The sequence below is a fragment of the Homarus americanus genome, unplaced genomic scaffold, assembly GCF_018991925.1.
Source record: "Homarus americanus isolate GMGI-L3 unplaced genomic scaffold, GMGI_Hamer_2.0 scaffold52687, whole genome shotgun sequence".
NCBI classification, from domain to species: Eukaryota; Metazoa; Arthropoda; class Malacostraca; order Decapoda; family Nephropidae; genus Homarus; species Homarus americanus.
In genome coordinates, this window is record NW_024734362.1 from 59,566 (window position 1) to 82,359 (window position 22,794).

Here is a 22,794-nt window from a genome sequence, read left to right on the forward strand (position 1 = left end):
TTCGAGGGAAAAAAAAGGTTCTGGGAGTATTAGAGTCTTCCAAGGAGCCTCACAATGACTTTCAATGAGCCTTACGAAGTGGCTTCCAGAGTCTTCCAGAGCATCACAGAGTATTTTAGAGCCTTCCAAAGCATTCCAGAGTCTTCCAGAGCCCTCCAGAGTCTCCCAGATCATTACAGAGTATTTTATAGCCCTTCAGAGCATTCTAGAGTCTTCGACGAAACGTGTCAGAGAGACTTACCATAAAACCTTACTTACTCTTCTACAAAATAAACTCATTCTCCCATACATTATTCCAGACAGTCTACCGAGAGTATCCGATAATACATCTTCCAGTAACTAATCCAGATAGATCTTGTATTCAGGCTTCCAGATGGCCTTTCCATTGACCCTTCCCATTTGTCTTCAGGGGAATTCCCAGACAGACGTCCTTCCTTCCTTCCCCCCCTTCCTCCACCTCTCAAGTGTCCCTCCCTCACACCTTGACATACTTCGGACCGACTTACCTCTCCTCACCACCGCCACAGCCACCACCGCCACTCAAAGCTACACAGTCGAATCACTTTCACTGGCTGACTTGTTCCTCTCTCAGACCCCAATATGTAACAGAGTCGACCAAGTTATAAAACAATGCCATTCTCTCCCTCTCACTCTCTCTCTCCTCTCTCACTCTCTCTCTCTCTCTCTCACACACACTCTCTCTCTCTCTCTCTCTCTCTCCTCAATCTCTCTCCTCTCTCTCTCTCTCTCACTCTCTCTCTCTCTCTCCCTCTCTCTCTCTCTCACCTAACAAGAAGTAAAGGTGCGTATTGTCTTTCGTTTTTAACTATTATCATTGTTGGTCTTGGTGTAGTGAACTTATAAGCTACCAGTAATAGTGTGAGTTGTACAGGCTGTCACTAGAGTTCTGTAAACCTATATATACTGATTGTTGTATCGCACTGTAATTGTCACATTCACTGTATCACTATGTAACACTATCGTAGTTCCAGTTGATCAACGTGTCAAATTCCTCTTTGTATTGTTCAGTATTTCATTTTATATTTAGGTAAACATCCAAAATTAAAGGTAAATTCCTTGACGATAACAAATAAATTACCCCAAAATTATTAACCAACGTGTTTTTTATCTCTTAATTAAACACCTTAACTATGACTGGGGGGGGTGTTAGGTCAGGTCAGGTGATCCAAAAATACACCTGAATCAAACACTCATAACACCTCAAAGACAACAAGTTCAGCTTCAGATTTTAAACACACACACACACACACACACACACACACACACACACACACACACACACACACACACTTTCCCATGATCACGGTACGCCACACAAAACACCCTCACCTCGTCACGACCTAATATATACATCAGGAGGTCAGTAAACAAGGCGTAGAGTCACAATATATTAACCTCACAGCCCTCTCTTAAATGTTGTAAACTAGAGAAAAAGAATTCGTAGGGGAGAGAAAGTGTTCCTTCATTGTTTCCTGTTTCTGTCAGGTCAAGGATTAGGGGTCAAAGGTGGTCAAGGTTTTACGAACATCTAAAATAATATAGTCAGACAAAAGACTGTATAAATAAAATAAAAACACTCTTTTTTTTTCTTGGATCAAAACATAAAAGGTAATTCCTGTACGTTATGACATTAAGTACCATCACCGTGAACACTAATGAGTAATAGAGACAGTCATACATACAGACAATATCTACTCTCGGAAATACAATCCCCGGAGATAACACTAACTTGAAATAACTTCCTCGCTCCTGTTGTGTCGTCCGCAAGAAAAACAATACGAAGACGCCCCCACCGTGACACACTGACATAGAACTCAAGACAATCTCAAGACTTTCAACTAAAATAAACAGCCGTCGTGGAACACCTTAGATACATATATATATAATACTACTTCCTGTTTCTCTTGAATCCTAAAATAAATAAAAGGAACTACTCTTATGTGCAGGTTTACGATGATATCCTCACGTAGTCACCCAGCCAGAATCTCCAAGAAAGTCCTCTCCCCTGGGTGGTTGCGTGTCAGGCAAGGTAGTGTAAATATCCTCTCTTATACCCAAGTGCCAGCAAGGTCATCAACAACCAGTCGTGCCCCGCAAGAGCCGGATGGCCCGCTCGGTCGACGATGGCTTCAGTTGAGCTTCATCCACTCTAGCTAACGCCACGGGCTCAGGGCACTGACTGCTCTACCCCCTGCCACTACCACATCTTGTTTACATACCCTGACGACTTCTCATCATTACGGGATTTATACCATATCATCTACTGTTGGGAAGTCATCGTCATCGTCATCATCGTCACCAATCAGGTAGAATTCGGCTCCGGTGCCTTTTAGTTGTGTTTTCTTGTAGGGTGATGTTTTGAGTGTTTTATGAGTGAAGGAACTGTTTTTGTGTTTTTATGTGTAATGTGATGCATTTTACGGTGTTTTTTTTATGTTTTGTTGCGTGAGGAGAGGAGTTTGACAGTGAGTTATTGCTGAGGGACGGATTTAGAGAGAGAGAGAGAGAGAGAGAGAGAGAGAGAGAGAGAGAGAGAGAGAGATAAACACGTGTTGTTTCATTTATTTCTTCGATGCTCGTTTGTTTGTTAGTTACCGTTATAAAGACAATCACTTTTCTCTCTCTCTCTCTCTCTCTCTCTCTCTCTCTCTCTCTCTCTCCTTACTCCTAAAGCCTTACATGAAAATAATAATAATAAAGAAAATACCGATGAAAAAGAACCAAAATAAACAGACGTTGTTGTGTTTGTTTACATATTGTTGAAATAATCTTGAATAATAATGATATGCATCTTTCAATAAACACAATATAATCCAACAAAAGTGAAAGAGAGGAAGAGAAGGAGGAGGAGGAGGAGAATAAATCAAGGAGATGAAACTATATACAATAAAGTTGGTAATATTTAATAAGTGTGATAAATAAATGTTTGTAATAAATATCAATTATATAAGATGATACAAATTATATAGTGTATAAAAGTTAATTTCCAATATCTAGATATTTTTTTATAGTTAACGAATAAAGTTTATATATTATCTAGAAAAATTAAAAGTATCACGTAAGACTAAAGTATATTACGACACGATGACTTAAGATCTTTTAGGTATACGCCTACAGGTGTGGTGACTAATGTACTTAAACCTGTACCTGTTAATTAGTTTTTTTTATGGAGTGATTGTTCAGTTTCAACCAGGTGGGGGATCAGCCACGTGAGGGGTGGAGGCATCAGTCAGGGGTGGGGGATCAGCCACGTGAGGGGTATCAAGGTGAGTATCACGTAAGTGGGATGGATCACGCCTACAGTGAGGGGTGGAGTGGTTCAGAGGTGGGGGATCAGCCACAGGTGAGGGGTGGGGGATCAGCCACGTGAGGGGTGGAGGCATCAGTCAGGTGAGGGTGGGGGGTCAGCCAGGTGAGGGTGGGGGCCAGGTGAGGGTCAGCCAGGTGAGGGGGGGGGTCAGCCAGGTGAAGGGTGGGGGGTCAGCCAGGTGACGGGTGGGGTCAGCCAGGTGAAGGGTGGGGGGTCAGTCAGGTGAATGTGTGTGTTGTAGGGAGAAAGAGTGAGCTAAGAATGTGTTGGTTGTTAGTGAGAGTGAGGAGGTGTTCTAGAGAGAGAGAGAGAACATTGTAGATGGTGACTGTTGCACAGACACTGGGATAGATATTGTTGCAGTGAAAGTGAAAGTGATTGCACTTATATCCAAATGTCGTAGAGATAGTGAATCATAGAGAGAGAGAGAGAGAGAGAGAGAGAGAGAGAGAGAGAGAGAGAGAGAGTTCCTCCCTCCACAAGACGTAATCAGGTATTATTAGTAGACAAGAAGCGAGGTAAAAACTGATCCATCCAGCGGCCAGCCATTCACTATGTAGGTCACTGTGCGAGGAGGAGGAAAAGAAGGCGGTGGTGGAGGAGGGGGAGGTGGAAAAGAAGTAGGAAGTGGAAGTGGAGGAAGAGGAAGAGAAGTGGGAAAAGGAGTAGAGGAGGATAAGTAGAAGGGGGACAAGAAGGAAAATATCACGTTTCCTAGACAACAACAACAGCAACAACAACAATAATAATAATAATAATAATAATAATAATAATAATAATAATAATAATAAACAATTCTTATTCTTACGTACCTGGAAAAATAATTAACAAAATCCTACAACTTTCTCATATCATAGGAAAAATAATCCTCGTTCTCTCTTTGAATAATAAATATTCTAAAAAAAAATAATTCTCCCTTGAATAGTTGAAAAAATCGTATATTCCTTCCTAGACAAAAATAAAAATAATTCTTTCTTTAATAGTTAAGCAAAAAAAAATCGTATGATATTCCCAGGGTTGAATACGATCACTTTATCTACGTTCATTGTCAGAATAGAGGATCAATTGGCGTGTACAAACTCATTCTCGTTCTCAAGGCTAGGGTGAACGGTGGAGCCCAAGAGCGTAAAAACAACTCTTTTTCTTGTGTACTAATAACAGCTGGTTACGTCTTGTGGAGGGAGGAACTCTCTCTCTCTCTCTCTCTCTCTCTCTCTCTCTCTCTCTCTCTCTCTCTCTCTCTCTCTCTCTCTTTCTTTTAGTCAGGTTGATCAAACAACTATCGTAGATTATGTTTAAGAGGAGAGAGAGTTAGGATATCGTAGTTTCGGTTCGGTCGACGAGAAGAATATGCACTTATAGTTAACATCAGCTGCTACCGCTATCGTCAACAGAACTAAAGCTATCGTCAAATGCTCTCTCTATCACCCCATGTTCCTTTACATTTACCATCGTTTCCGGGGTCCCATAGGAAGTACTGTGACGACCCCAGATGATCCCATTTGACCCCAACATCCCCCTCGTGTCAATTGAAGGTCACGATCATTGACCTAGATAATACATAGCTCTGATTGGCTCCCGTGTCGAGGTTTCTGATTAGTTTGACTTCTGTATTTTACGATTTAGAGAGATATAAGAAAACAGTAATGAAGTGTGAGAAAAGAGGGTGAAGCAAATGATGATAAACTACGAAGAGGGAGATGAGAAAATGGTAATAAATTGTAGGAAGTGATAATTAAGAAGGTGTTGTGTTTATATGAAGTAGTAACGACGGCAGAGAAAGGCATTAAATATTGTAACTCGTAAAATTAACACAGTTGTCGCGTCTTCACATGAGTAACTACGACGTGAGAACTGGCACGTAGTCTAATCGTGTTGAGGACGTGGAGTAGTTTATCATCACACCACATCAATGAACTTAATCGTAGTTATCGACAAAAGGTAAATAAACATAACGGTAATTACCCAGTCATCAACAGCTAAACATAACTGTAATTATTCTCGTCACCAACCAGGTAAATCAACACCTGACGTCACATTATGTAAACCATTAGATACTTCATGTGACATCCTGGAAAAAGTTCTCATGGTGTTGTTTGTGTAATGGCGACAACAGCTACACCTAACATAAACAACGGTACTTTCTAAATATCACTAATAACAAGGGACACTATTTCAGGTAACTATCATCGGTTATCAAGACTCTGAGGGTCACAGGATGCAGGACAGCTTTCGTATAATGTCAAAAAAGGAACCGTGTCACTTAAGCTACAAAAAACGTGCTGTATATGGAGGTGGAGCAGCCGACCAGACACACCATAGTGAAGGGCTGACAAAAACAGCTCCTGCAGCAGCCAGACTGATGCTTACAGCGAACACTAACACCAAACATTAAGTTCATTATTGCTTATTTTTATGTTGTGTAGAATTTTAACATTAAGATTTATTACATGACGAGTGAATATTTGGCTTTAAAACCAGGCAAAAACAGAACATGAGTTAGACAACTTGGTAGGGGGCTCATCTCAGCTCCAAGTTACCTTCCTCTCTCTCTCTGACACACGCTTAAGAACATAAGAAAAGAAGAATGGGGCAATTGCACGGGGCCTATTGGCCCATAGTGGGCACCCCAGTTTACACCCAACCCCTATCGCCCATATATCTACCCAACTTTTGTTTGAAGCTATCCAGCGTGTTCCAGTTAAAGATGATGTTTGGTAACTTGTTCCACTCATCCACTACTCTATTACCAAACCAATGCTTACCTATTTCGCGCCTAAATCTAAATATGTCTCATTTAAAACCATTGCTACGAGTTCGCAGCGAAAGGGTTAAGTACCTTTGTTATATCACTTTTGTTTAGCCCTGACTTCTATTTATACACCTCGATCATATCGCCCCTCACTCTACGTCTCTCCAAGGAGTGCAGATTAAGTGAGGTCCGACGTCACCTGGTGCCCCCGCCCTTACCTGCCGTCCCTGTGGGCACGAGTGCTCGGCTGTGACAGTAAATTAAGGAGAGAGAATTAAATGTCTCCTTTACGCATTAAGTAGATGAGGATCACCTGATGATCCCCCCCCCCCCAATGCTACTTGTGGTTAGGCTAGGTTAGTGTCACTGCTATTAGGATACTTTAGGTTAGATGTACATTACATTAGGTTTGGTTTGCGTTAGTGTGGTGAGGTTAGATTAGATTAGATTAGGTAAGGTAAACCTAACCTAACCTATCAGAAAATCCCACATGAGCTGAGGATTTCCTTCCTACGAGGAAGTCGCTCCAACAGGAAGGTCCTCGTGACTTCCGCGTGGGCTAAAGACGATCTTACAGGACCTCACTCCTAAAATCTCACTAGATAAATATTTCACCTGTGGGGGGAATCTGTGAGCGTGTGGGCAGGCATGTAGGTACGTCAGTGTGTGTCAGGTACGGTGAAAGCACACAATTATAGCCTTTCACAGCAGGAAGGTGATGGTGGTCGTGGCTGGGTGTGTTGCAAGAATGGGTGTGACAGTTGCGTTTTGTTTTTCTGTGAGGTGAGTGATGCCAGATATGTTAATTGAGGTGTGAACTTATAATACACGTTCACAGCCATACATACTGTACACACACACACACACACACACACCTCTTCCTACTGCACGAATGGTTCTAGGAGGGAAGAAAGGCCAGGGGTGAGCATTAATATGCAACACACATATGCATCTTGCAATAACTAGGTCCTCTCCCACACTATCTCCTGAAGCAACCAAACGTGTACAGAAACAGTAACGTCGAGTGAGGGAGAAGGTATAGCCACGGACGAGAATAAACGTCAAGAAGAAGAGAAATGTAGGTAAATATGATTAACGAGGAAGAAAAAGGGAGAGAATGAGAGCTAGCATGAAGAAAGACAAGAATAGGAATAAAAGAAGAAATATGAGACACAATGGAAACCAAAAATGATAATAATGTTTGTTAGGTATGGAGCCAGACGAATACCTCCCTATACTGTGTCGAGTTTTGAAAGGCGTCACCAAAAGCCTCACCCTGAAGGCGTGTGTGTGTGTATTGTCATAGACTTTTCCTCTTTAACTACAACTAATGGGATGGTGAGTGTAGGGTCAATATAATAGCAAGGACGACTAGGTGATGGTGAAGGTGATGGTGAAGGTAAAGGTGATGGTGTAAGGTGATGGTGAAGGTGATGGTGAAGGTGATGGTGTAAGGTGTAGGTGATGGTGAAGGTGATGGTGTAAGGTGTAGGTGATGGTAATGGTGAAGGTGATGTTGATGGTGAAGGTGATGGTGAAGGTGAAGGTGATGGTGTAAGGTGTAGGTGATGGTGATGGTGATGGTGATGGTGTAGGTGATGGTGAAGGTGATGGTGTAAGGTGATGGTGAAGGTGATGGTGTAGGTCTGTTTGTAAATAGAATGAAGACCTACCGTGCGTGTCATGTTGTCTTTCTGAATCTTTTTGTTGTTGTTGAGTGTACTCTCTTGGGCTGGGTACTCGTCAGCTGATTCAGTGAGTTATGTAGCTACTCGTCAGCTGATTCAGTGAGTCATGTAGCTACTCGTCAGCTGATTCAGTGAGTTATGTAGGTACTCGTCAGTTGATTCAGTGAGTCATGGATTCGTTAAGGTGTTTGTTATGTAAATGTTTGTGCTGACCAGATACAACCCCACCTTACCTGATGCTGTGCCTCCCTCCCTCCCCCCTCCATCCCTCCCTCCCTCCCTCCCTCCATCCCTATTCTCTCCTCAGACCACTTCTCTCTCTCTCTTGACCTCCCTCCTGCTATCCTTCTATCCCGCCCGCCCTCTTTCTCTTCCTCCTTCTCTCTCCCCCCTCCCTCATGCTTTCTCTTTCTCCCCTCCCTCCCTCCAATCCTGTCTCTTCCTGTTGCCCTTTTCCCTCTTCTTTCGTCTTCTCTTTTGCCCTTTCTCCTACCAACTCGTTTCTCATCCCTCCCTCCCTTTTTCTTCCCAATCGCCTCCTCCCTCTCTCCCTCCGTTATTATTATTATTATTATTATTATTATTATTATTTCTACTCATTATAAACGAGTCTACGAGATCTATTAAAAATAAATAGCCCAAACAATATCACTTTATGGTTCACCAATAACAAAAACTCGACAATAAGACCCTGATATATGAGAAAGTACTACCTACCTGTTACATTTAGGTTATCTTATTAATTTATGTAACTTGATTAGGTTAGGTTAGATTAGGTTAGGGGTGTTTAACTTTAAGCTTGGGGCTAATCTTCATATGATCTCATAATCCACACAGATTAATGTCATGCACTAGAAATTTCCTACTTCTACCAGGAAGAGAGAATGTCAAGACTCCAAGATGGCGTTGGTATGAAGTCAAACGAGTTTAAAATTATAATTTAACATTAATTTTCCTACTTTCAACTTTTATTTTCCTTTTGGTAAATGAGGCCAGAGAAGTGGAAAGAGTAGACATGAAAGTGAAAGATTTAAACCTGATTCATGTCTATTATTACACTGTGGTGGACTGACATGAACCCTGGGAAAACGCGAGAATTCACAACGAGTAAAGATTAAAGTTCTCTTTTTTTCCCAGTGGTAGACCAAACGAAGGAGACCCCAACAGTCGCACCGCAGCGGAAAGGGAGAAGAAGGAGCCTCCACACACGTACCACAGCGTAAAGTAAAGAACCAACAAGATGCCGTCACACCTGGACGCCCTGAGGATGATCCCTGTGGCCCTCATCCGCCTCCTGCTGGTGGTGGTGATGAGGGAGGTGGGAGAGAACACCTACGACGCGTCCTCCAAATTGCTGCCCCAGTACGACTTCGTCATTAGTACGTGACCTGTGTGTGTGTGTGTGTGTGGCTCTATGCTTATAGTACATCAATCTATTCACGTATAAACAACATCAAACAAATGAAAATCGAATATGGATCAGTTTTCTTTGGATAATTAACGGGATAACTAAACTAATCTGCCTTCTGTTCTTCTGTACAGTAGGAGGAGGGTCGGCGGGAGGTGTATTAGCGTCACGGCTCTCGGAGATTGGGGACTGGCAGATACTCCTGCTGGAGGCTGGAGGAACACCACCACCTGAGAGTTACGTTCCGGGCTTCAACCAGCTGCTCATATTGGGAGACGCCGATTGGAAATTTTACACAACAAAACAGAAAAACAGCTTCAACGGATTTACCGATAACGTAAGTTTAACAGGACGATGATAAAGGAAGGGAAGAATTGGGGAGCAAAAATTAAAGAAAAAATATAATTAAAAACGAAAATAAACGATAATAACACTCTTTTTCTACCATACAGAGGATACCTTACCCCCGAGGCAAGACGATAGGCGGGTGCTCAGTGCTCAACTCTATGTTCTACGTGCGAGGTAACAGGAGGGACTTCGATAACTGGGAGGCGATGGGTAACCCTGGATGGGGATACAGAGACGTTCTCAGATACTTTAAGAAATTTGAAGACTACAGAGGCAAGGTGACGAAGGAGACAGGTAGGTTAATGAGCGAAGATTAAAATACATTTGTCTTCTGCACTTCCTTAATGCCGAAGTGAAAATGACATGAAGTGGATCAACTACCTAATGAAATTAACATAAAGTAAACATAAGCATTAGTCTACCTGCCACTAAGTAAACATAAACATTGTCTACCTGCCACTAAAATAAACATTATCTACCTGCCACTAAGTAAACATAAACATTGTCTACCTGCCACTAAAATAAACATTATCTACCTGCCACTAAAGTAAACATTATCTACTTCAGCATCGTTCCACGGGTTTGGAGGCCCTCAGACTATAGAAAATAAAAGGTGGAGAACGAAGGTGTCTGATGGCTTCCTGAAGGCTGGAAAACAACTTGGCTACAGGATAGTTGACCCCAGCGACCCTGACCAGATTGGTGAGTAAGAATTACTATTTCTACAGGTACCTGATGATTCTACCTGGTGCAAATACAGGTACTTTGGAGAGTTTACAGGTACCTGGAGTGTCTGTCGATACCTGTGCTTATACCTGACTGTACCTGCCACTGATGTATTGTACCGTTTGTGATAGATCTGTGTCACTAGCACCACTATACCACCAGCACCACAATACCACTAGCACCACTATACCACTAGCACCACTATACCACTAGCACCACAATACCACTAGCACCACTATACCACTAGCACCACTATACCACTAGCACCACTATACCACCAGCACCACAATACCACTAGCACCACTATACCACTAGCACCACTATACCACCAGCACCACAATACCACTAGCACCACTATACCACTAGCACCACTATACCACTAGCACCACAATACCAAGAGCAAACTGTACCACTAGCACCACTATACCACTAGCGCCACTATACCACTAGCACCACAATACCAAGAGCACCAGTGTACCACTAGCACCACTAGAGCCATAATGACAACTATCCACCTTGCAGGGTTCTCATTGGTAGACTTCACAGCAAGGAACGGCATCCGCTGGTCTACCGCTGAGGGTTACATCAAGCCTGCAGCCTCCAGACCTAACCTACACGTGGTCCTCAATGCTCATGTTACACAGGTGAGGCAGTACTTGTTACCTGTATGTGTGTGTTGACGATAATAATAATAATAATAATAATAATAATAATAATAATAATAATAATAATAATAATAATAATAATAATAACCTCTCCACTACAGATCGTCTTTGAGAACAAGAGAGCTGTGGGCGTCCGCTTCCAACACAGAGGAAAGGTAAAATAAATAATACAGGTGTTATAAGTGATTAATTACGATATTTACACACCTGTTTTTGTGTGATTTTATTTGTTTTAAAGGAATATACTTCCCCCTTTCTCTTAAACTCTCAACGCAGACACACTCTCACTGACCACACACACACACACACACACACACACATACACTAAAATTGTGTTTCCTGTCCCGACAGAGTAAGGCTGTGTTCGCCAAGAGGGAGGTAATCCTGTCGGCTGGGGCCATCGGCTCTCCCCAATTACTGATGCTGTCGGGTGTCGGGCCTGCAAACCACCTTCGGTATCATGGTGTGAGTATTGACGAAAAGACGTAAATGGACAAAATGTTGGGAGACAAAAAGTTGGTGAACAAAATTATGGTGAACAAAATGATGGTGGCTACAACGTATCTAAAGGTAACATCATCTCTCGGCAGATCCCCGTGGTGGCTGATGTGCCTGGGGTCGGCCAGAACCTGAACGACCATCCATACATGACAGGTTTCCCGTGGACGATAAAGAACGGCTCCTCCTTCCACATCTTAGATATTGCCAGCCCCAAGACCATCCAGGACTATGTGCATTACAGAACTGGTGAGTGTATTGGTGGTGGAGGGAAGAGTGTGTGGTGGGGGAGGGAGGGAGGAGCGTGCGTTGGTGGTGGTAGGGAAGGAGGGAAGAGGAGGAAAGGGGAGAGGTGGAGGGAAAAGTAGGAAAAGACAATGAGATATAGAGATGCCGATGTTAATAATAAAGTAAAGGTGTGTGTGTGTGTGTGTGTGTGTGTGTGTGTGTGTGTGTGTGACAGTACGTGCTTGATACGTTAACAAATACAATATAAAAAAGAAACACATTACTTCAGAAAGACAATCGTACACACACACACACATACACACACACATACACACATAATAAACCTCAGACTATAAAGAAGTGAATTACAGACTACTTTCACCTTACAACAATGCATTAATGATTACGAAGATCATACGAGTGCCATTTTACACACACGCACGCACGCACGCACACACACACACACACACACACACACACACACACACACACACACACACACACACACACACACACACACACACGCGACCAGGTGTTCTTTATAATTTACGTCAACAGGTAGAAATAATATTTTTATATTTACTTATTCCTGGACCGTCAACTTGAACGATGCTAGTAATAGTTTTCTGTAGGTTAGGTTAAGATAGGTTAGGTTACGTTAGGTTAGGTTAGGTTAGGTTAGGTTAAGTTAGGTTAGGTTAGGTTAAGTTAGGTTAGGTTAAGTTAGGTGAGAACACAACCACCCAACCATCACTACTACCACTGTCATTCCCTATCCAGCAACTTAATAGACACTGACCTCTGACCACCACTACTACCACCATCATCACCACCACCACCAACATTCCAGCAAGGCAGTAAACATTGACTAGCTACCACAACAACAACAACAACCACACCTCAACTAGTCTCACTTCCCAACATTATCCAATATCATTTCCTGTCCTAAGCCTTCCCTTGGGTCATTACCACTACACCTACAGGGTAATTATTCACCTGTGATATAAACTCATTAACAACAGTGACGTATTAACACAAAGGTACAAAAATTATTCTATAATCAGTAAATCATTTATTTACGAGATGTATTTCATTATTTCCTCGTTTATTGAGGTATTTTGTTTATTAAATTTATTTTGTGGGTTACCTGAAGAATAGATGTCTAAGGTTATTTCACCTGAAGATTAAATACCCTAGGGGGTTAGGTTAGGTTAGGTTATAATACCTTAACTCTCTTAGACTATCATACCAAGCGAACATTAACTCATAAGCTAAGGATCTGTGCAGGAATTTGTGACAAGTGCACAAAGTAAAACCGGTTTTTCGTGGGGAGGTCAGACGTAGGAGGAGGAGGAATGGGGGGAAAGGGAGAGAAGGGAAAGTGAAATTGAGGAGTAGGAGGAGGAAGAGAGGAGGAGAAGAAGAGGAAGAATAGGAAGAGGAGGAGAATGAGAGGAGGAAGAAGAAAAAGAAGAAGAGGAGGGAAGAGAGGAGGTAGAGGAGGAAGAAAAGTAGAAGAGAGGGGCTGATAAGAACCAGCTGTCCAGTGAACCACAATCACGAGGTGTTGCTGCCTTTCACTTGCGTGCGCGCGCGTGTGTGTGTGTGTGTGTGTGTGTGTGTGTGTGTGTGTGTGTGTGTGTGTGTGTGTGTGTGTGTGTGTGTTATGTTTTCATTTGGTATATTGGCACAGGTAAGGTATCAAGATCCTACCTGTGGTCTTGCTAATGAGGCACTCACCTTGCCGGGTACCAGGATGTATTGCCTCTATAAAGTTCATCTATTTATATGATATCAGATTAATGAACAGCCTTAGAGTCATGAAAATCTCCCGCGATCGTGTGAACGTTTCTGTTATACCAGCAACATTGTCCTGACGTGTGGAAGTGTGAGGTCTCCCACACGTGAGGACAATGTTGCTATAGTAATGCAAACATTCACGCGTTCTTGAAGAATATCTAAAAGGCAGTGTGTATACATATTTTTTGTGACACCTTGAATAATTATACCAACACCCATACTAAGAGACATTGTATATACACACCAAGTTAGGCTATACCAGCAAGGGTAATAGACAGTAGCAAAGAATATACCACAACCAGCTAGTATATAGAGACAGATATACCACTATACCAGCTACCAAAACAGAGACATAGACTAATACAGCCTTATCTCTTTCCCTGGTGTGCGTGTGTGTCCAGGACGTCTGACCACGAGCATCTCTATAGAGGGCTACGCTTGGCCGATGTCAGAGGTTGGTGACCCTTACTGGCCAGAGGTACAGATAGCCTTCCTGCCCTTCACTGTTGGCGATGACTACGGCCTCATTACCTCTCACGTCCTTGGGATTAAGAATGAGGTAAGAGGTACTTTTTTGGGGGGATGTTGAGGTAAGAGGTACTTTTTTGGGGGGGTGTTGAGGTAAGAGGTTGGGGGTGTTTTAGTTGGTGGTCCTTATAAGTAATGGATCACCTGAACACCTTATCGCTAACTTAACTTAACCTAACGCTTTCTTAACCTAACCTAATCTAGCATTACCCAAATTAACCTAATCTAACTCCTCAGGTTATCGTTAAGGTGTTTAATCATTAGGTGAAATAATCTGAGGTGTCTATTCCTCAGGTGATCCAAATTAAATAATATTACATTTAGTATAACTTAACTTTAGGTATTTATATCTTCTCAGGTAACATACATAATATAATCGACTCAAAACACATTAGGTATAGGTGATAATTTATTGTTCAGCCGTACGATAACTTCTAACGGCACCACAAAGTTCCTAATATAACCTTTATGTTACAGGTGTACCAACAGTACTTCAGGAACTTGGTTGGGATGGAAGGGATATCAATCGGGCTCTTCCTGTGTCGACCCAAAAGCCGGGGGACTGTCACCCTCAACTCAGCGGACCCCTTCGAAGCCCCATTGATTGACACTAATTACTTCGACCATCCAGATGATATGGTTGCCTTCATAAGAGGTGAGGATGGGGTAGGTTAAGGTGTAGGTGGGTAGGTTAAGGGTCAGGGATGGGTCGAGGGATAGGGGGTAGATCAGGGGCGAGGGAAAGGTCAGGGGGTAGGTGGATAAGTTAGGAATAGAGGAAATGTTAGGGATGAGGGGGGTAGGTTAGGGGCAGAGGAAAGGTTAGGGGTGAGGAATAGGTCGAGGGGAGAGGAGAAAGGGTAGGGTCCTCTTACAGTAATAACAAATCATTCAATCATTCAAAGTTGGCATACATAGAGCTGTCTGGCCTCGTGAAAAATATTACCATTAAATCCCAACTAACACTTTAGGTATGAGATTAGGTTAGGTTAGATTAGGTTAGGTTTGGTTAGGTTAGGCTATTTTGAGTATCTAATCTTTACGTGATCCGCAAAACCTCATCCTTATCATTCACTAATCCTCCAGGTATGAGGTTTGCCCTTAAGTTAGGATCCATGCCAGCCCTCAAGGAAGACTTCGAGGCTCGGTTCCACGACCAGCCACTGCCTGGGTGTACACACGAGTGGCCTTTGTCTGATAAGTACCTGGAGTGTTACGCCAGGAGTCTCACGGGCACGACCTATCACCCCAGCGGCACCTGCAAGATGGGCCCAGCTTCTGACCCCTACAGTGTTGTGGACGAGTATCTCAAGTGAGTAAGAGAGAGAGAGATTGTATGGAGACGCTAAGAGTCATGTAATTCAACAAACTAAAGAGTAAATATTTTTTGTTTTGTTTACTGTTTATATGTTTATTATATGTAGAGTTTTAATATAAACACACACACACACACACACACACACACCATAAAGAGTGTTATAAAACCCGTCTTATTCTCCAGGTTAAGGCATGTGTCTGGCCTGCGTGTGGTTGACGCTTCTATCATGCCGCTTGTGACTTCAGGCAACACAAACTCTCCCTCCATCATGATAGGAGAGAAGGCGTCCGACATGATCAAACAAGATTGGGGTGCGCCTATCATGCCATTGGGCTATTAACATTTAAGTCTTTGTCTGTTTGTTTGTCTCTAGAGAAGATATGACTTTGGTACTTGAGTCAGAAAGGTAAGTAATCTTATTTAATATCCTCAGGTAGTGTGATTAAGTTACCTGGAGAAAGAAGTACCAAGCCTTTTGTCATTTCTTGTGATGTTGCAAATATCTTTCTCAGGGAAATGTCCATTTAATGTTAACCAGAGTAGTTGTTTGTGTATCATCCATAACTGTGTGTGTGTGCGTGTGTGTGTGTGTGTGTGTGTGTGTGTGTGTGTGTGTGTGTGTGTATGTGTTAGTTACGGTCGAGGAACAGTACAGGTGTGCGAGGTGAACAGGTGAAAGAGAGGGAGGTGGAGTTGACAGGTCCATTCTTCATTTCAGAAACACCTTAATGAGTAATGCCACCAAACAGTCACACCAACAAGTCATTTACCTATCCGTTATTGCTTAACCTTTACTACTAGTTAAATAATTTGCCTTTCTATAAACACTATGTATATTATGAAAACTTTAAGTCAATTTTGTAAATAAGTGAGACTATGTTAAATACTTTCTTGTAAATAGTAAAACGTTTGTAATTTATCTGTTTCTTATATGGCGCTCCAGTCCTATCGGGCCCCAGACTATTAGGGTTGGGTCTATTGAGATTAGAAGGGCCATTAAAACAGAGCCCCGTCAGCACTGGGGCCCATTAGTACTGGGACCCATTAATACTGCGATCCATTAATACTGAGGCCCATTAATATTGGGGCCCATTAGTACTGGGGTCCATCAGGACAAGGGCCCATTAATACTGGGACCCATTAGTACTGAGACCCATTAATACTGGGGCCCATTAATACTGGGGTCCATCAGGACAGGGGCCCATTGAGACAATGACCCCATACGCTCAACATGGATATATTTCCTGTACTCAATAACATTTAACTGGTAACCCATTACAATACAAAATAAACTTCCATATAACAAAACACACCAATCTCTTGTAACCTCTGTGTATTATTTTGCAGTTTGAATTTCACGAGGAATGATGTATATAATGTATGATTCGTGTAGGTAACGTATGTATATTCATTGCCATAATAAAAATGATTGAAATGAAACCGAAATTAGGTCTTATTTTGACGAGTTATTTTTGCGTTGTTTTTGTTTCATTTCCATCCGTCATGTCAGAATGGATCGATAAACAGATAAAACCGAAACAAGATCTCTGTATGGAAGCTTTTAAAACCACCATCCTTGTTATTCCATCGATTATTCCTATACAAACAAATAAATATCTAAACATACAAGTGTATAAACCTTTTCAGAACACACATAAAAACACAAATAAAACGACACATGAAATATAATTATCGTTTGTTGATGTTATAATGTATTGCTGTGCTTCAATAATTAATGTCTTTAAATAATCTAAAGTAATTCCTCTATTTAATCAACAATTAATAAATATGAGAGATAAAACTCGTATGTTACCTTATGAGTGTACAGGTAGTGTGTATGTTGCCCTCGATGGTGAGTATTTGGAGGAGGAGGTGGAGCTGTAACTCGGGCGTCCTCCTGCTCACAAGGTCAGAGACATACTGAGGTGTGTTGATGGATGTAGAGGGATTTAATATGGTGGCCTGGGACTATGTGTAAGGGAGGAGGGTGTAACTGGGTAATGGTCATTCATAGCCTTGTTAGATTGTTACGGTGGTTATGTTATTTTATTTTTTTACTTTAGTTACCCAAAACATTTAATTGTTCATTTTCTTTGAATAGTGAAATGTTAAAGGAGTAACTAAAGTAATAATGATGTTCTATTATTTCTTCGTAATTTTGATATTATGAAGAAGGAATATAGTAAAGATTGTGACTGTGTTAGGCGATATAATATATTATAAATGATTAAATTGGATCTATAATGTATCTAAGCATTTAATAACAGGAACAGGAATTGAAAAAAGTAAATAAGACAGCTATCATTACTTTCTTCTTTTATTCACATTTTATACAAATAAAAAAAGCTTACAGACTGGGTACATCATTACTAATACAAGGAGGAGCTGTACAGGCGTTACACTAAGAATAAATGCATAGTAAAAATCCTATCTCAGAATAAATAATTAAAAAAAGTTAAAATGATCACATTTCAAGAATACTGCTTCTTGGACACTCTGAACTACTCAGAACCGGAGTCACTGCAGATACTCACGCTGCGGCAGTGACTCGATCATGGCAGTTCTCATCTACATACTATTCACTGCGAGACATACACACGTCCTGAAGACCAACGTGACGTCACATAATCATATTGGGTGTTGATTGGCTGACACCCCTATGTATCGTTTGGCCAATGAGCGTTCAGAGCTCGGCAGTCCAGATCTATTTCAAAAGCTCATTGGGTTATATCCCTTCCAGGACACAACCAATAAACACTCAGGACTGACTTACTATGAATGCTCACTTACGAGCCATACGCACTCGCCTAGCACGCGCGTCTCCAGTTCTAATGTCTACCATATTACACATGCCAGCCTTAATCTTACGACAGCAGTACCTTCATCATCCACCCGGGGACTAACTCAGGCTCCGGGCGGCGAAGGGCAGGCGGCAGTAACTCCTGAAAGGCACTTAGTTCTAACCAAACTGAGGTGGAGACCGTGATGGGTGTTTTTGGGATGAGTTCTTGATAATAGTGACGGTGTTATCAAGTGTAAGAATAATCATTACGTCTTCGTTATCCCGACAAGTTTACTCGCCAGCTTTGGTCGCCGTCTCTCTCACCGGTTGAGTTCAGACGCTGAGGTGTGAAGCAGACAAAAGGTGAACTAGAGATTAAGTGCTTTTCGAGGATTCTGCCACTGAGACTAAGGAAGTGGTTTGGCACCTATAAAGGGAGAGGACCAATTATCAAGTCACAAGTATCGATTAAACCCTTAAATGGAGATATATTAGACCTCCTCTATTGACTTCTCCAGTCTGATAATCCTGGAGACATTCTGGGCTGTTGTATTGAAGGGATTTATACCAACACATGATGAAATAAAACGATACTTTTTGACAATAAGATAAAAGAACAGGGAGTTTTTCTCATAAATTATTGTTATACTGTCACTATACTTAAACACTTGGTACCAACACGGTGCTGCTGAAGCGTGATATTATTACTGATATGTTTTAGTTGTGTCACACTCGGGTTGTAACACCAAGTATAATAATACCTCGACTTGTAGCCAGACTGAGGCGTGGACAGGTGGGGCGGGAGGAAGGGTCAACATCACAGGCGGGGGACTTTGATCAACTAATGCCCAAATAATATCTATCTTTACTATGTTTCTTAAATCAGCTGTGATGTACAACGACTCTGGCATATTATACTAAACCTAGGAACAGTTAAGGAGCCACCTGTATGAATCAAGATCGTCATATGAAAAAATATCAAATATGACAATCACGTCCGTTCCTTTAAGATTCAAGATTCGTTTCATGGAGCCAGCCAAGCTCTGGTATACAGTAATAGCGACCAAGATTAGAGACTGACACGATTTACTTAACGTTTTGTTCTGGTGATGCGTGTCACTTCCAGGGGCCGAGGGAGTAAAGGGTCTCCTGGAGGTTTTTGCGACAAAGGGAGGAACTAAGACTTAAAGGTAAACAGAGAGATAGAGAGGGAACTTATCTACGTACCTCGGAACATTCTAACTTAAATCTATGGCTTTAAATAATCTTATCCACATAGGGAAGCTTTGTATCTAGAAATCCATACAAGGTGCCCCTGACACTCGCGCAATATAAGAGCCACATTGAGAAGCAGAACCTGGGGGTCGAGGAGGACAATCTACTTAATAAATCCAAAACAGGGAAGCGTAAAATAATCTAGCAAGTGGAAGAAAGCTTTTTTTTTATGTGTGTGTGATTTCTAGCAATTTTCCGACTCGACTAAGCAAGATATGAGTCAATCTGTGAGAACGAGATGTGTGTGTTAGAAGCCACTAGCAAATAGTAGGTAAGGTTACGAGAGAATGCCATCAATAATGCCACAGAAGTATACATGTATGAAGTACCATGGAAAAGTATACATAAATTACGTATATTAAGTCACAGAACACAATCAGGATATAAATAAGTATATCTAGCGGGAGTAATACTGAGTAACCTGTTCCTCTATTATCACTACGCGACCAACACACACAAAACGAAACTCACAGAACCGCTTTTTTTACCTTTTTTTAGCTCAAAGGCTTAACACTTTACTGGTGGGGAGGGGGAGCGAAAGGGGGGGGGGGAGGGGGACATCGGAGGGTCATTACACTCCAGTGATTCGTCTCTCTATCATTACACTCTATAAGGGACTACTTGGCACTACTCCTTCACTCGCCTCACCACTCCTCATTAACACAGATTTGCTAATTGAGCGTTGTGGACACACTACATGACATGGCTACTGGGAAGGCGGAAGGGGGACATTGATTAATAACAAACAATATATAACACTTCCTTAGCCTTTCATAACACTGCTTCACAACCTATAGTTAATAACCTTAGATTCTTAAAAAAAAAATAATGCATCGTTGTTGTCGATTTTTTTTTAGTGTCATGTCCTTTGCTCTAAAGGTAAATAAACCTAACAGTATGGTTTATCATTCTGGTGACGTATAAACCATCATATCTCCCCCTGCGACACAGTAACCATGGGAGGGTCAGTGCCTACGGGTGAACCATCCTAGCAAGCTTTAACCATGAGTGTCGCTAGGATAGAGCAACCATGTGTTTACGGGTGGTGGGTGGTGGGTGGGTGGGTGGGCTGTCGGGGGTAGCTGGTAGTGCCACCCTCTCTCAACACACTCACCGCCCGTATTTAGAGCCAAGAATCTTACGAAGCATTGGTTCTGCCTGACACTCCTTGGGGTCACATTCCATCATCCCGTCGTTACCACACCTGTAATAATAATAATAATAATAATAATTATAATAATAATAATAATAATAATAATAATAATAATAATAATAATAAAAATAATAATAATAATAATAATAATAATAATAATAATAAAGATTCTTACATTAAATTAAGGAAATTATTTACTTGTTAGAGCAAAATAAACGTTAATATGAAACATAAGTCTCACAAATGCTACACCAAACGCCTTATGTGTACAAACTAACTCGTCACAAAACTGACCTGCACTCGAGACAAGGTCCTGACGCTTCCTCAACCATCTCCCCGCTGTGGTAGTATCGGTCACCAATCTCACACATGACTACTTCCTGGATGGTTTGGACGGGCGGGTATGTGGGTATGGGTGTTGTGGTGGTAGTGATGTTGACCACGGCATGAGGGACGGGGCATTCATAGCGTGGGCAGCAGAAACCAGCAATGGCTTCCTCGTAACAGCCGGGGATGGGTGATGGGCAGGACTGTTGTAAGCAGATGATGTCTCCGCGGAAGCAGAAGCAGAAGTCACATGGGTCGTCACGAGGGATCTGCTGGGCCGACACGTACACCTTGCCATCAAACAAACAGGCGCCCGGACCATAGAGGATCTCCGTGGTGGTGGAGGGCGTCCAGGGAGCCTGCGTGGTGGTCAAAGCTCCGGGGTAAATGGGGAATTGGTGATCGAAACCGGTGACGAGGCCCTGGGTTACGGCAGCTTCTGTAGAGGAGGTACTGATCGAGGATGTTATAGAACTGTCTGTGCCGGCGCCGTCTTCAGGTGCTTTAGGTTCTTCAGTTTCTACAAGTGTTCCGGGTTCCTTATCAGCTGTCTCGGTAGTTCCGGGTTTTTCTGTAGAGAGAGACACATCGGGCAGAGCTACCGTCTCTCTGGTACTCTCAGTGTCGTCGACGTCATCAGCTGTGGTCACGGCGACGGTGGCTTCTGTCACGTACCCGGCGATAGTTGACTCTGTCGAGACGGAGGTCTTACCAGAAGACTCGGTGACTGTAACAGCTGGTGATGTGGTCACTCCTTCCTCAGGTGGTGATGTGGTCACTCCTTCCTCAGGTGTCACAGCTGATGATATGGTCACTCCTTCCTCAGGTGTCACAGCTGATGATGTGGTCACTCCTTCCTCAGGTGTCACAGCTGATGATGTGGTCACTCCTTCCTCAGGTGTCACAGCTGGTGATGTGGTCACTCCTTCCTCAGGTGTCACAGCTGGTGATGTGGTCACTCCTTCCTCAGGTGTCACAGCTGGTGATGTGGTCACTCCTTCCTCAGGTGTCACAGTTGGTGATGTGGTCACTCCTTCCTCAGGTGTCAGCAGCTGATGATGTGGTCACTCCTTCCTCAGGTGTCACAGCTGGTGATGTGGTCACTCCTTCCTCAGGTGTCACAGCTGGTGATGTGGTCACTCCTTCCTCAGGTGTCACAGCTGGTGATGTGGTCACTCCTTCCTCAGGTGTCACAGCTGATGATGTGGTCACTCCTTCCTCAGGTGTCACAGCTGATGATGTGGTCACTCCTTCCTCAGGTGTCACAGCTGGTGATGTGGTCACTCCTTCCTCAGGTGTCACAGCTGGTGATGTGGTCACTCCTTCCTCAGGTGTCACAGCTGGTGATGTGGTCACTCCTTCCTCAGGTGTCACAGCTGATGACGTGAAGTCACTCCTTCCTCAGGTGTCACAGCTGGTGATGTAGTCCTCCTTCCTCAGGTGTCACAGCTGGTGATGTAGTCGCACTCCTTCCTCCAGGTGTCACAGCTGGTGATGTAGTCACTCCCTTCCTCAGGTGTAACAGCTGGTGATGTGGTCACTCCTTCCTCAGGTGTCTGGCTGGTGATGTAGTCCTCCTTCCTCAGGTGCCACAGCTGGTGATGGTCACTTCTTCCTCCAGAGTGCCACAGCCTGGTGATGTGGTTACTCCTTCCTCCAGGTGTCACAGCTGGTGATGTGGTCCTCTCCTTCCTCCAGGGTGGCATCACAGCTGGTGATGTGGTCACTCCTTCCTCCAGGTGTCTACAGCTGGTGATGGTCACTCCTTCCTCAGGTGTCACAGCTGATGATGTGGTCACTCCTTCCTCCAGGTGCCACAGCTGGTGATGTGGTCCTCCTTCCTCAGAGTGTCTGGCTGGTGATGTGGTCACTCCTTCCTCCAGGTGCCACAGCTGGTGATGTGGTCACTCCTTCTCAGAGTGTCACAGCTGTTGATGTAGTCCTCCTTCTCAGAGTGTCTGGCTGAT

The 22,794-nt window shown here is 42.9% G+C and overlaps 2 protein-coding genes across 2 annotated transcripts in view; one reads left to right on the forward strand and one right to left on the reverse strand.

The window, feature by feature from the left end:
• The first annotated feature begins 2,128 nt into the window (after positions 1 to 2,128).
• On the forward strand, positions 2,129 to 16,916 carry LOC121870222 (glucose dehydrogenase [FAD, quinone]-like). The gene is made up of 14 exons (XM_042371999.1): positions 2,129 to 2,327; positions 8,909 to 8,925; positions 8,967 to 9,150; positions 9,314 to 9,516; positions 9,632 to 9,821; positions 10,095 to 10,229; positions 10,776 to 10,897; positions 11,020 to 11,073; positions 11,270 to 11,383; positions 11,509 to 11,665; positions 13,846 to 14,003; positions 14,450 to 14,627; positions 15,059 to 15,284; positions 15,474 to 16,916. The coding sequence occupies exons 3-14, from the start codon at positions 9,012 to 9,014 to the stop codon at positions 15,628 to 15,630; spliced, it is 1,833 nt and encodes a 610-aa protein (XP_042227933.1). The 5' UTR covers positions 2,129 to 2,327; positions 8,909 to 8,925; positions 8,967 to 9,011; the 3' UTR covers positions 15,631 to 16,916.
• Positions 16,917 to 17,593: 677 nt separating this feature from the next.
• The window catches only part of LOC121870214 (mucin-2-like), a 38,624-nt gene continuing 33,423 nt past the window's right edge, over positions 17,594 to 22,794 (reverse strand). Inside the window, 3 exon segments of the mRNA XM_042371990.1 lie at positions 17,594 to 20,551; positions 20,795 to 21,879; positions 22,369 to 22,510. Of these exon segments, the coding sequence (XP_042227924.1) occupies positions 20,458 to 20,551; positions 20,795 to 21,879; positions 22,369 to 22,510 (1,321 nt within the window). The 3' untranslated portion in view covers positions 17,594 to 20,457.

Bases quoted from the DNA above. Each gene is read 5' to 3' on its own strand.
- LOC121870222 (XM_042371999.1), top strand. From the start codon at position 9,012: ATGCCGTCACACCTGGACGCCCTGAGGATGATCCCTGTGGCCCTCATC. The intron at 10,230-10,775 runs GTGAGTAAGAAT...TCCACCTTGCAG, and splicing joins CAGCGACCCTGACCAGATTG to GGTTCTCATTGGTAGACTTC. The intron at 11,074-11,269 runs GTAAAATAAATA...CTGTCCCGACAG, and splicing joins GCTTCCAACACAGAGGAAAG to AGTAAGGCTGTGTTCGCCAA.